This window comes from Garra rufa, chromosome 3, assembly GCF_049309525.1.
Source record: "Garra rufa chromosome 3, GarRuf1.0, whole genome shotgun sequence".
NCBI lineage: Eukaryota > Metazoa > Chordata > Actinopteri > Cypriniformes > Cyprinidae > Garra > Garra rufa.
The window spans coordinates 26,506,978-26,521,861 of NC_133363.1; the positions used below are offsets into that span (position 1 = coordinate 26,506,978).

The 14,884-nt window shown below is 37.2% G+C and overlaps 1 protein-coding gene and 1 long non-coding RNA gene across 2 annotated transcripts; both read right to left on the reverse strand.

Annotated features, from left to right (window-relative positions):
- Positions 1 to 3,743: 3,743 nt before the first annotated feature.
- Positions 3,744 to 8,547, reverse strand: LOC141331873 (uncharacterized). Its single transcript, XM_073836910.1, has 2 exons — positions 8,375 to 8,547; positions 3,744 to 6,276 (listed from the first exon to the last, which is right to left on the reverse strand). Exon 2 carries the CDS (start codon positions 6,268 to 6,270, stop codon positions 4,435 to 4,437), a length of 1,836 nt encoding a protein of 611 aa, XP_073693011.1. The 5' UTR covers positions 6,271 to 6,276; positions 8,375 to 8,547; the 3' UTR covers positions 3,744 to 4,434.
- A 2,171-nt stretch (positions 8,548 to 10,718) lies between these two features.
- LOC141330843 (uncharacterized) lies at positions 10,719 to 14,553 on the reverse strand. Its single transcript, XR_012355203.1, has 4 exons — positions 14,504 to 14,553; positions 12,171 to 12,318; positions 11,270 to 11,926; positions 10,719 to 11,082 (listed from the first exon to the last, which is right to left on the reverse strand). It is a non-coding gene; the product is annotated as an uncharacterized lncRNA (long non-coding RNA).
- Between the last annotated feature and the right edge of the window lie 331 nt (positions 14,554 to 14,884).

Sequence of the window (14,884 nt, forward strand, 5' to 3'; positions counted from 1 at the left end):
GGATTGAAATCAGTAGTAAAAAGAAGTCAGTTCACTTGGGTGAAACAATCAGTCATTTATGCCAGCGTACACTGCTGTAATAGTGGCATGACCTAGACCACAGTCAACCGTTGACTTTCTGTAAGGATCAACAGGCCTTTTTGTGATCATGTGATATGGATTTACTAAGAAACCACATATTTTTTGTCAGCTTTAGGATGCTGACTTTTGTTCGCATTTTTCTCTCCATTTTTTTTCTCCCTTTTACAATTTTACCACAGTTCAAATTATCTTTATGGGCACTTCCACTGGAATTATATTGCAAAAATTAACAATTCAGAGACTTAAAATAAAAATAAATAAATAAACAAAATGTTATGAAATATCCACATCAAAATATCACACAAAGATATTTTTGACAGCACATTTTGACACACTAGTAAAATGCTAAAATGCCAACTTTGTCTATTTTGTGTGTTTTCTAGTAAAATAGTTTTTAATAGAAGTAGACAGCGATAGATTGTTTTTTCTGTATAGATTGATTCATCTGGCGGCAGAAAATTACAGTTTTCAAGTACCAGTCTATGGAAGCCATGGTAAAAAAAAATAAAATGGTAAATTTGAGTTTATATTTAAAAATTCTGACTATTCTCGTAATTCTGAGAATAAAAACCAACTCATCATTCTTTTTCTCTCATTTATAAAGTCTGAACTAGGAGATATAAATTTGCGTTTTCAAGGAAAAAGTCACAATTGTGAGTTAAAAGAAATAAATGTTATATAAAACGTTATTAATAATAGGTTTAAATATTATGTCATGTAACTGTAGGGCTAATACAATGCGTAAATCAAATTCATGCTTCAAAAGGAGAGTCATCATAGCAGTTTTTATCTATTGTCTGTTTAAAACGTCTGCGTTTAACTTCAAATGGCATCTTTGATGACAGTACTCTAAAAAAAATTACTTTCATTACGATTCTGGCATCAAAAGGCAAAAAACTGTTTTTTTTTTTTTCTCTCTTATTCCATGGATTTGACCTATTGCACTCCACTTGTTAATAGTGATTTTCTGCCACCAGTATGCTGCAGGTTAACTGTGACGTCTACTACGAACTGGTCTATAGCAAAACCGTCTCCATATCATCTTGGTCACATGACAATATGAAACAAAAGGTCTTCTGGGCAAAAAATGTAGTTTTACAAATACATTCAAACTTCTTATTCTATCGTAAAAGGTCTTTAAAGTTGTGTTTTGGGTCATTATGCTTTGGCACAGTATCATGCACTTCGTTCAGACAATCTGCTCGTGATCTGGTGTTTTCCGCACCTCAGAACGGCTCCGTTAACAGTGAATGCAGTAAACTTGTTTATTGCATGTGCTATAAATTAAGCGCACGTTTAGGAATGCAAAGGCCACCAGTTATGCTTTATTTTCTTGGCAGATGATTACAGCATTTTATTAGATTTCTAGTAAGATGAGCCTGTTTTCACTGAAGCTGGGGTTTTCCATCAAAATAAAAGCTCTACTGCCGTTTCCGTTAAAATTAAAGCCTAAAAGTGCAGTATGAATTGCTGACAGCTAGCGGTTTAAATGGGTAATGTTACTGCAGTCCAAATTGAAAATGTCTTTTTTAGATGCAGAAGTTAGAAAGAAGTATTGTAATTTCCCTACTATAGTGTAAAGCAAAAATAATATACCTATAAAATATTCATTTTAATTTATTTTACAGTGCAATTGGTTTACAATATATGGCTGTTACTGCCATGGGAATAACAATAATATAAAATTGTTGTTATTTTTATTATTCTAATTAGTTTGGCTTTCTAAAACACCAGTGTGAATGTAATTTAGACTGAGACAGTATACCACAAATAATAAAAAATAATTTGGGTACAATTCAATTTCTGACTTAAGTTTTCTTAATTAAGAACATGGGTTGAAGCTCTTAATTTTGAACTCTCGAAGTGCATTAGATAGAACGATTTAACTTTAAAATATACAAAAAAAAAAATTTTTCCAAGTCTTCATTTGTTTTTGTTTTTTGTTTGTTTTTTAAATATCGCAATAAATATTGTATCATAGACTTTATATCGAGATATTATCGTATTGTGAGATTTTGATTTTGTTACATCCCTACAAGGAAGGGGATTTTATGTCACGAGGAGCGAAAGTGAAAGATCAAATGTCCGCATGTGTAGAAAGGAACAGGAAAGCACGTTGAGTTTTGTGCCAAGGCACTAGTATAGAACACATAGTGCTGGTGTATCCAAGCACTGCAGCTGCGGCTGCACAACTATGCACTGTGTAGAGAGCCTTTAAATCAAGATGCAAGCAGGGCCTCTCATCTGTTGTGCATGAAAGCTAAGGAAAAGAGAGGAAGAATATGGGAGGAGGGGAGCGGGAGAGAAAGAGAGAACTGAAGGAAGGAAGGAACCTTGCTCCCCAAGCACAGTAAGATGGAACGAGGAAACTGGACACCTTGTATAGAAAATTCCTCACACTGGACCTCTCAAATCTGCAAACCAGACGTTTCTTTTTGATGACAAACTATAAGACCTTAGCGGAAGATATTAAGATCATTTTTCACTTTTAACAAAAACTCAATCAAACAAAAGTCATACAGGTTTGGAATGACAAGAGTGTGAGTAAATTTTTGGGGTACTACTACTTTAAATGTATAGTTCTACTGTATAATAGTAGTCTAAACAGCACTTTTCAGAAAGTGGTACAAAATGCAGTTTGTTCATTCTGATTGCGCACAGAGAACAAGTTTAACAGTGACTCTGAAAAACACAGAAGCCAGTGAGTTCATTCACCCATCCCGCCCCGCACCCCCTCAGCTTTAGAGAACATTCCTTTCATAAATCTGTATGCCTGTGTTTTTTTTTTTTTTTTTTTTTTTAAGAAACCCGAGAATTCGTGCTTGGTATGTGGAGGAGCTCATTATGGTGCCTGTGGAGGGCACTTGGGAACCTTCAGATATTTCTAGCATCTTCTTTCGCAAAGCTTTCTCATGCTAGCCTCTGTTCTCCCCCCATGCTAACAGACACACACACACACACACACACACACACAGTGGTACAAACGTACCCTGTAATCAGTTCAGTGCATTAGCACTTATGTGAGACAGCCGCTTTTTTCTTTTAGAGAGTAGGTGAGAGAAGCACATTTGCAGTACTTGTTTTCTGAGTTTATTAAGCTCTTCATGTTCCATGTTTCTAATTTGTCCATGTCTATGTGTTGAAGCTCCTCCATTCAAGCAAAAGACCTTCCCCAAACTGTTCCCCCACTGCAGTCTGCTGCATTGTACGGCATCACCCTCTTGTTATCCTGAAACCTCTTTCCCCCCTGTGAAGAATGAAAAATCCTTTCCCCTGTTCTACCACAACCTGATTGAGTTAAGCCTTTGAACAGACATTTGCATTCATGGCCATGTTCCATGTTACTCAAAACAACACGTGTCTGATGCCCAGCCCCACAGAACAAATTTACAAAGTCAATGACTCCTGGGACATTGTTGGAATGGTGACCTGCCAGTCAGATCTCTGCTGCTGCACAAAATGGCTGAAAACAGGCCTTGAACGTAACTGTTGCAGCTGTCTACAGTATACTACTGCACATGTTGAGCACATGCTTTTGAAACAAAATGGGTATGCTCTATACATGTGATTGCATCATATATTTATTTAAAGTATTCTTTTAATGAAGTTTCCACACTTATGCATCCACTCACATCCACAAAAGTGCAAAAAAGAAAGAACCATTTTTAAGGTATAACAGAGTGTTTTATTTTCTAAGCCAAGCCATTAAGTTAAAATGAACATTCCCCATTGATTCTCCCAACATGAAAAGTTCAAAATGCTTCATCCTCAAATCTCCGTATTACATGGTGACAGAAATGTGGTCTAAATTAGATTATATACTATTAAATGGCAATCCAATAAACCATTTCAATATGGATCAGTCTCGCACACAAAAGATGATTCTGTTCATTTTTACCCTTGTCACTGTCCAGCATTTCTGTTCCATCTCGATGTTTTAAAAAAAGAAAAATTCTGTTCATGTCTAATCATCATTTCTCTGGCTTACATATTCAACCAGGCCTGTAAGCTCACCCTCTGCAATGACAGCAGGACACCGGCCACAAAGACTTCAAAGACCATCCGCTTTCTTTCTCGCTCTCGCGCTTTTTCATTCCACTCACTCCCTCCCATTTCCATTTAAGCATTTACCCTGACTGTTTCATTCTTTGTTTCTCGCACTCGCTCTTGGGTGGTTGTATTTCTTTTTGGTTAACCAGAAATTCCTTTGCCTGAGAGAACACAACAGGCATTTTTCACATTTATTTTCAGAAGGCCTGTGTTGTCAGACGATTGTTTCATTTGTTTGTTTGCATCAATATGGGATTCACATTTAAGGTTTGTTTCTCAGATTAAGCCGACAGCTCAGCTGACTCACTGTGGCACTTCTACCACATCGCCACCCTGAAAGTCAGCAGCCAAACTCAAGTCTTTTTTCAGTTCACAGTCACTTATCTCTTGAGGGGGTTCTTTGTCCTTCACACCATTTACACATGCCTCAACCGGGGACTCAAGGACATCCGCTGGGGCTACGCTTGGTGCCTCCTCATGGCATTCCCCATTTACCTCCGGGGGAGCCGACACAGATTCCTCCGCTGAGCCAGCACTCTCACAGTCACCATTATTCAGCTTCAGATCTGTGACAGGTGAGGCGGGCTCCTCAAGGCATAGCTCATTCGTTGAGGTTGATTCTAAAATGACGATTGCGGGAATGCACTCTGCACTCTTTTGTTCTGCCACAGGTTCAGGTTGTGTCGGCTCTGGGGATGGCTCAGGATTTGCTTGGGTTAGTGTAATTTCAGGGGGTGCAGGAGTTTCAGATTCAGGCTGTGTGACTGGTGTGGGTTCCTCTGGGGAAGGCACAGCCACCTCGACCTCTGCTGCATTCAGTGCCTCAGAAACAGGTTCAGGCACTGGGGCAGACTCGGTGACTGGCTCTGGAGCTGCTGCCTCAGTAACAGTCTCTGGTTCTGGTATCACCTCAGTGGTTTCTGTAATGTCAGTGGACAATTCACTGGTATTTGCCACCTCCTCAACCACTTTCTCAACAATTTCCTCTGTGACAGGTTCCACTGGCAAAGCTTCAAGTTTAGGCGCCGATACAGGTTCTTCTAGCACAGGTGCAGGATCCTCAGCCTCTGGAGCTGTTACATGTTCCTCAGGTGCAGCTGCAGGTGGCTCGGCCACAGCTGCTGTTTTTTCAGATAGCGTTACAGGTTCCTCTGTCACTGGCGACTCTGGAGCAGCAGCTGGTTCTTCTGTTGCAGCCATAGGTTCTTCTGACACTGGTGCCTCTGGTATAGCAGCTGGTTCCTCAGGTGAAACTGCAGGTTCCTCTGCTACTGGTGCAGCTGCTGGTTCCTCAGGTGCAGCTGCAGGTTCCTCCGCTGCTGGCGTTGCTGCTGGTTCCTCAGGTGCAGCTGCAGGTTCCTCTGCTGCTGGTGCAGCTTCTGGTTCTTTTGTAACTGGTTCCTCAGGTGTAGCTGTCATTTCCTTTGTAACTGGTTCCTCAGGTGCAGCTGCTGTTTCCTCTGTAACTGGTTCCTCAGGTGCAGCTGCTGGTTCCTTTGTAACTGCTTTCTCAGGTGCAGCTGCTGGTTCCTTTTTCTCTGGTTCCTCAGGTGCAGCTGCTGGTTCCTTTGTAACTGCTTTCTCAGGTGCAGCTGCTGGTTCCTTTGTCACTGGTTCCTCAGGTGCAGCTGCTGGTTCCTTGGGTGCTGATACCTCTAGTGCCACTGCTGGTGTCTCTACTACAGCTGCTGGTGTCACTGGCACAGCTGCTGATGTCTTTTCTGCAACTGCTGGTGCCTCTTGTGTAGCAGCTGTTGCTTCTACCGCTGTTGCTGGTACCTCTGCTGCTTTTGACTCTGGTGCAGATGCTGGTGTCTCTGGAGCACTTTGTGGTTCCTTGGGTGCAGCAGTAGATGCCTCTGTTGTAGCTACTGGTTTTTCTGGTGCAGGATCATCCTTCTTCTCCTCTGCTTGTGCTGGTGAAGAAGAGGCGGGCTTTTCAGCTGGCGTTTCAGACTCCACCACTGGCGGTGCTGCACTTACCGCAGCAGCCTCCTGAGGTGCAGCCTCCGACTCCTTCACAGGGGTCTCTGCCTTTTTCTCAGCTGGTTCCACTGCTGCCACAGCACTCTCCTCTTTCTTCTCTTTAGGGTCGCTGACATCGTATCCCTTCTTCCGTTTGCTCAGCTTGCCTCCCATGATGTTCTGTGGGAACAGAAGAACATCTTATGTAAACTACATTTTTATTAATTCATAAATTCCATAGCAATTAAACCAATAACTTTGCCATTGCTAATGCCATACAGTACTGTTTGAGCTACATGACTGTGCAATATTCTTAGCACCTCTTTATGGATATGAAATTGTAAAATGTAAAACTGCCCACAAAGGCCCAGCCTGTTTGTCCATTTAAAGGGCACTCACTCAATCATTTCAACCCAATGCAATCTCTGCCAAGGACTCTGAATGCAGTCCAACTCTGTTATAGAGGAGGACGTGGCTTAAGGACAAACAGTGACTGGATGGGAATGTCACGTAGTTCTTGTAAACTTGTAAAGATATAATTCAAGAGATCAGTCTTACAGTGTAAGGGCAGCATGCGCTGATTGTATATAATGGGGTTTTGGAAGTATTTGTAAGTGAAACAGCACTTTTAACGTCTAAATCCTTTGAAAGCCAAACAAAACCAGTGAAACTTATGTCCAGTACTGTATTATGTCTGCATTTCTTAACATTCTATTAATCTATATAGTTTCACTATAATAAATCAAAAATTGTGGAAAAGTTATTCACTTCTCTTAGCATTATTTCATGGCTGGTTCTGGTTGGTAAAGCAGCTTGGTTTGGGGAAGTGTAAAGACAAGATTCAGGGGGCAGACGGATTAGATAACATTGACCAAATCACATTCGGTCACATCTGTCAATGCTACTGATGCTACTTAATTCATTAACAACTTTTCCTTTTACCAAAAACATTCGACAAATGGCACGGAGTCAATTTGTAATTTGTAAATTGAAACTGGAATTGATTTCAGTAGATTAAATGTTTTTCTTGCCACAGATATGACACAATTTACAACCTTTTAAAGACCTGCATTTATTGCAGCTCAATTGGGTAATATCCTTCAAGCTGCAGCATGGTGGGGTTACAATAGGAGCTGTCCATAGTGCTGCACTGGGGCAAACAAAGACCGGATACGCAGTCATGCCCCAGTCCAACCTTCTGAGTCCAACTGCTGAGATGTGCTGCCTATGTCAGCGCTCACTAAAGACAGTTTTTATTACAGCCTTTCACAGCGCTCTGTGCCAGTACGCCTCACAGCCTCCATTATCCCTGCACATCTTGCTTGATGAAGTTACTCATTAATATAATGATGTAAAGAAATTTGCTTAATGATTGTCTGAAAGTTATGTCCTTGAAGACCGGTGAAATACCCTGAGCAAGTATGGCAAGCAGTCTATCCTATGTCTGGCTGTAGGTTACAATATATAAGACACATAAAAAAGATTATCATAATTAGTAACATATGCAAATATTATATATATATATATATATATATATATATATATATATATATATATATATATATATTTAATCTATTTAGCTACATATTTCTAGTGTACACACACACACACCTACAATTTAATATATTTGTAAGACACATACCCCCCTTCCCCCCCCACCCTAACACCACCACCCAAGCTCCCCCACCCCTTTTCTCATATCGACCAGCTCCTCTTTACGTTTTAATAAGAATTTCTTATTAGCGCAAATTATTGCTTTCTATTTCCTCAAAACAATGCTTTCAACAGAAAAACGCCAGTAAGAGGAAATCGAAATACAGAGTTCAAGCTTAATCTGAGTAAGCGCTACCTGTAACCCACAGCTTTATGTAAAAATATAAAATAAAATAATAAAACAAAAGCTTTTATATATGACTTATTTTTACTTTTACTGATATTTTGACCTTCCAGGAGCCACATTTAGGAAACCAGTCACACCTTCTCACAATACTATTAAGCTAATAGATTATAAATGTGACATTTGTAAAGTGTCATTCAAACATTTCTAGGCAATAAACACGTTTTTACGATGAGTTATTGGATAATATAGATATAGGATGCTTTTTCTGTATTTTCTTTTAGTTTTCATGAGTGACATGAATATAACGAGAACAAAGAACGGCTCATGCAGTCTGCGTTCAACTATATCTCCAGCCCCAATAAAACGCTTTGTTTAATAAGTGATTTTCCTCCGTTATTCAAAGACTTCTTATAAAATCGTCTTAAACATTTTACTAACCTCTGTGGAAATCCGTGCGTAAGAGTGCGTTGAATGTACTTTCTTTTCTCCTGTAGTAGTGAATGTGATTCAGTTCGAGCCAGTGCTACTCTCTCCCTGAGGTCCAATCTGCGACTGGGCGTTTTTTCTCTTTTCACCCCTCCTGTTAAACCCACGGTTTGTGAGACATCTGTCGTTATCACAGCCTCTCCTGCCCACTGCCCACAATCCATATACCCTCCCTCTCCTCCTCCCTTCCCTTCCCCCTCACGTTGGGTGCATATTTTACTAGATTAAATGGGCTTTATAATGGGTTTTGGGAATAATGCCCCCTTTTCTTTCACTTTTTGAAGTGATCTCTATAGCAACCGTATTCCTTTGACTTGAAGTTGGTGGATTTGCCTTTTTTCCACCTGCCTGATTGGTTTTAGCATGCATTTTTCTTTATGTGTGTGTGTGTAAAGACAGAGGTTACAGCAATTCTCCACCCCCATGGCTGAAGGAGAAGAGAATAAAGTGAATTGTAAGCAGGGCCTTCAGATTCAGTTGCACAGTATTGTTTTAACACTGTAAAGACGTCCAGATATTCTGTTAAAGGAAGAAACTAAATGTAACCATCGCTTAAACAAAAACTGAAAGATATTTCATTCATTTGTTCCTATCTTGACAAAGCTGAATGACTCAAGATTCTTTGCATTTCTGCAAACCAGCAGAGTAATGTTTCTGAATCATATATGTGCTGCAGGTCAAGAAAGATAAGAGAGTCATGAGGTCATTCCTAATATTACATTCCACTTAAAGTGGTCTGACACATAGCACCCTTGTGTAATTTGGCTACTTGGTGTTAATAGTACAAGCTGAGGTGCAATGTGATTTCACTAGGCCTGTTTCAAGTGCTCTAGAAATATGTAAATATGAAAATACACTTAACATTAACTTTTCACCTTTTATTATAGGCTTCAGATTCAACAAGTACTTACCATTGTAAATGACGGTGCTCTAATATGAAATTAGAATTTATAAATCATCCGTAAGCTGAATTTCCATTGATGTATGGTTTGTTAGGATAGGACCATATTTGGCCGAGATACAACTATTTGAAAATCTGCAATCTGAGGGTGCAAAAAAATCTAAATATTGAGAAAATCACCTTGAAAGTTGTCCAAATCAAGTTCTTAGCTATGCATATTACTAAACAAAAATTAAGTTTTGATATGTTTAGCATACAGTAGGAAATTTACAAAATATCTTCATGGAACATGATCTTAATATCCTAATGATTTTTGTATTTTATACCCATACTACTTAAAACTGATTTTCTGGTCCAGGGTCACATATAACAACTTTGTATCTTATGTGCCCTTCCAGCTGTTGAATATGTCTTTACAAATTAACCTGTTAGGTGGCTTTTAGCCTTCTATTAAATCAGATTATTTTAAATGACTAAGTACAGACAGTAACTGATTTTTAAAGAGCAATCAAGTATATTAGACATCATTGTTATGCAAAAAAATAAATAAATAAATAAAAATACTGATTTATGAATATTAGATATTCTGTTGCTCACAAGTGTACAATAAAAAACTCACTTTGGGGCAAAGCAGACCAGTTGTGTGGAGAATTTTAAGTGAACCCTTATGTAGACAAGCCAATAACATGTGACATTTGACCACAAAACCACTTGAGGGTCATTTTTTTTTAATTAAATTCATACATAGTGTTAAAGCTGAATAAAGATTTTCATTGATGTATGGTTTGTTAGGATAGGACAATATTTGGCCGAGATACAACTATTTGAAAATCTGGAATCTGAGGGTGCCCAAAAATCTAAATATTGAGTTATCTAAATGAAGTTCTTTGCAATGCATATTACTAATCAAAAATTATGTTTTTATGTATTTACAGTAGGAAATTGACTAAATATCTTCATGGAACATGATCTTTACTTAACATCCTAATGGTTTTTGGCATAAATGAAAAGTCGATTACTTTGACCCATACGGTGTATTTTGGGCTATTGCTACAAATATACTCATGCGACTTAATACTGGTTTTGTGGTCCAGGGTCACATTTATATTTAAAAATTTTTTTTTCATCACAGGCTCATGATTAAATCACACTGAGGGGAGGAATGAACCAGCGCCACCCTTTCATCATTGCTAGACACATGGAATGTGATGAAACATGGTCGTGAGAAACTAGTTTCCTCTCTGTAGTGCTGCATGTTTTACAGCACCGCTTGCGTTTTTTTGTTGTACTAAATGTCAAGATTACAAATCAAATAATCCAGCACAAGATTTTACTGTCAGATACTTAAAATATGAGAGTTTGTGGTCTCTTGCGAACAATCTAAATACATGTTTTATTTCTTGACAGTTTTTAATGTTCGACATTCATGACTAAAAACGGCACATAATGTTTAGATTTCGGTCGCACAGCTGGTATGCTGGTAATTTGTTAAAATGCCCAGCTATTCTGGGCAGAGAGTTCAAGGTTACAGAGTTCCCAGACTCTGTGTGCTGAAAGGTTTATGATCTGTGAGCTTTATGCCTCAGAGAATGTTTAGCAAGCATATCATACGTGATTAATCATAAGTCTCATGTCAATAAAACAACAACAAAAACGTTTGGTCAGGATGCAGCTTTTTTGGGGGGAGGAAAAAAGAAGACAGCAGCCTCTAGTGTCTGAAGAATGATGGCGCATCAGTTCCTTGCATTTTAGACAAAGCCTGTGAACAAGAGGATGAGCACATTGATGAGAGACAAGAATGTCTTTATGTAAGCTATCCAAAAAAATCTTAATCTTGATTATCTGAGTTTAAAATACGATTAATTGCAGTGATAAGAGGAACTCATTTTGGGTAATAAAAAGGGATAGTTCACCAAAAAATGACAATTTTCTAAAAATGTACTCACCCTCAGGCCATCCAAGATGTAGATGTGTTTGCTGATGAGTCTTCATTGAAATAGATTTGAAAAAATGTCACATGACGTCACTTGCTCACCAGTGGATCCTCTGCAGTGAATGGGTGCCGTCAGAATGATAGTTCAAACAGCTGATAAAAAACATCAAAATAATCCACAAGTATTTGACACAACTCTAGTCTATCAATTAATGTCTTGTGAAGTGAAAAGATGCGTGTTTGTAAGAAACAAATCTATCATTAGGATGTTTTAAAGCTTCACTTTAAAGTCCAAAATGCAAAATTACAAGTAAAAACAAGTAAAACAAGTAAAAAAGTCCATCCTCTCTTGTCCTCTCAAATCAAAAAAACACTGACATATTGGTTTAGAACAGTTTTCATTGGAAATGTTGCTTTATCTGTGCATATTTACTCCTGATTCAATCGAACAATTTTATGGACAGAGAACTCATATTTTAGCCAGAAGCAATGGTTTTAAGTTAAAAAAAAAAAGTCTTGATAATGGATTTTTGCTTCACATAATGTTAATTAAAGGCCTGGAGTTATGTGGATTACTGTGATGTTTTTATCAGCTGTTTGAACTCTAATTCTGACGGCACCCATTCAGCATGTGATGTAATGTTAAATGTCTCTTTGGATGCAGGATGTCCTGAGGATAAATGTTCAGCAAATATTATTTTCTTGTGAAATATTCCTTTAACTCAAACAAAAAATTATGTTAGATATACAGTTGAGGACATGAGGCTTTCACTCCTCAGTCAGTAAAAAGAACATTTTTTAGACAGCAGGGTGTTCATGGCTAAAGAATAAAAGGAAGAAGGTCAGGTTACAGGCCTCTATATATGAGTCAGGGTTTTGGCATGTTAATTCTCTCAGGAGACCCCAAGTCTTACCCTTCCACTCTTGCCAGTAAAGCACAGTTTTAGTTTGTCCGGCCATATGGAGCAGCCTAAAGGGAATAGCCTCTAGACATAATTGTGGCAGAGCCTCAGCTGTCATCCCTTCACCACAACACTTCAATCTCCTTCATTATCTCAGCACCTATAAGCACACATCCATTAGTTGTGGTTTTTGTTTATTATTCTTTTTCTATTTACTTACATTAGTTGGCAAGTTTCTTTCTTGTATAATTGTACACTACCAGTCAAAAGTTTTTTGACAGTAAGATTTTTAATGTTTTGTAAAGAAGTATCTTCTGCTTACCAAGCCTGTATTTATTTGATCAAATATATATTAAAAGCAGTAATATTGTGAAGTATTTTTACTATTTAAAAAAAACTTAATTTATTCCTGTGACCAAAGCTAAATTTTCAGCATGACTCCAGTCTTCAGTGACACATGATCCTTCAGAAATCATTCTAATATGCTGATTTGCTGTTTAAGAAACACGTTATTATTATTATTATTATTATTATTATTATTGAAAACATTTGAGTACATTTTTTTTTCAGGATTCTTTGATGAATAAAAAGAATAAAGGGGGGGGGGGGGTGTAGAAATACATATTTTTTATTTAACAAGGATGATTTTAAATTGATAAAAAGTGATGCTAATTTCAGATAAAAGTTCTTCTGTACTATCTATTCAACAAAGAAACCTGAAAAAAAGTCTACTCAGCTGTTTTTAACATAATAATAATAATAATAATAAATGTTTTTGGAGCAGCAAATCAGAATATTAGAATGATTTCTGAAAAATCATGTGATTGGAGTAATGATGCTAAACATTCAGCTTTGAAATCACAGGAATAATTACACTTTAAAATATATTCAAATTGATAAAGGCGAGACACTGCAGGTGAATAGGGTAAAAAAATTAACTAATGGTTATCACCTTACTTACTCAGTCGATTGATTCGATTGATAATTGCAAACATTTTTTTGTATTACAAGTTTTCTAAAATGTTAGGTTTAAATATGCAAATAAGGGATTATTTAATGAAAATAGGCGCTAATTTGCATACATTTAGTACAAAAATCTAAACACTGGATAAAGTCAGTTTCAAAATTCTTGTTTAATTTTTTTGACATATCTCATTTTGTCGCTCCATAATTCAGAAAAAACTTAGAACAGACAGAAAACATGTATTTTATTTTTTTTTTTACCATTTTTGGGGAATAAGATGTTGTATAAAAAATCAAGCAAATTATATATGAACAAATCCCTCTGTAAAAACCTTCAGGATATATACAGCAATGAAAATGTAAAGTTTGGTGTGTGTAAGTGCTACTGAAGTGGAGATTTATGGCTCAGTGTAGGAGAAAAAACTAATTTTGAGAAAACAGCCTTTAAAAATATGTATTGTAATTGAAATCTATTGACACAAATAGATAAAGTGCTATAAAAGAAACAAGTCTTTTGGGTATTTTCTGTCCACTAGTCTGAAAAAACACTTTATGAAACACCAAAACCCCCAAAATCTCAAACTTGACAGGTGGATGAAAAAACTGTGTTTTTGCCTGTAGTGTCTCGCCTTAAGGTGTGATGCTCACCTTGTATATAAATTCATCTACTAATGGTATTTTTGTCTTGACACATTATAAAAGAAACAAGATGATAAAAACTCAACTGAATTTATACAACTCTAATTAAAAAGATAAAATAAAATTCATGTGACGATCCTAAAATACATATTTATTTACTATGTTTACATTATAGTGTTCTGTTTACACATAAAGTTGATTGTGTATGGATGTTGTCGTGTGATTATTTTACCAGCAGATGTCGCCGTCGCACTTTCACGATAAAGTCCTTTTTCTCACTAGCAAAAACTTAACCTGGATTAACCTTCTTAACTATTAAAACTCAGTTCTCTATTATGTTTTATTGGATTTAAAAAAAAATGTATCATCCTATTTTTTCCACGACTAGTTCTGGATTACTAATAAGCATTTTACATAATAAAAATTGATTGATTAATTGATAAATAAAAAGATTTAAAGCTGCATAAAATAACGAGCGGACAAGGCGCGATTTTAAATAGTGTTTATGTATTAAATCGGAACATTTTATTGTGCTTCACTGTGTTTGTTTAGATATTAATTGCCATTAGTACTGACTAATTGTCATTAGTAAGCACTACCCATTCCTTGTAGATTGGAAAAGTACTCGAAGACAGGATAACGCGTAACTCGGTATATTCCATAATACATACATTTTGATAACCTAAATAGATAAACATTACAACTCAGACGGGTTAGAAAACCGTCGACCAAGCCCGGTTCACCTGAATCTGAGCGCCGTGGATCAGCGTCCTCTCCCTACATTAAAATTTTCACCATAGCAAAGCAACCAAACAACTGACCTCAGATCAGCGCGAGTCACATGCACTGACATCAGCGCGCGGCAAAGTCTGAAATGACATCATTCAAGCCAACGCGGATAGTGGTGCCTTTTCAAATGCCTGATTATAATTACATAGAGCAGGACAAAAGTGTTCTATAATTTCATGTGTTCTGCATAGTACTTTTAACAAACAAAATAAGACGTATGAGTTCCGAGGAATAATTCAGTGACATTTCCTGGTCCTTTTTCGAGTTTTTTATAACTCTTACTACGGTAAAGGCGTTGCATGAATATTCATTTGGTCACGCTGTCTCTGCTTTGG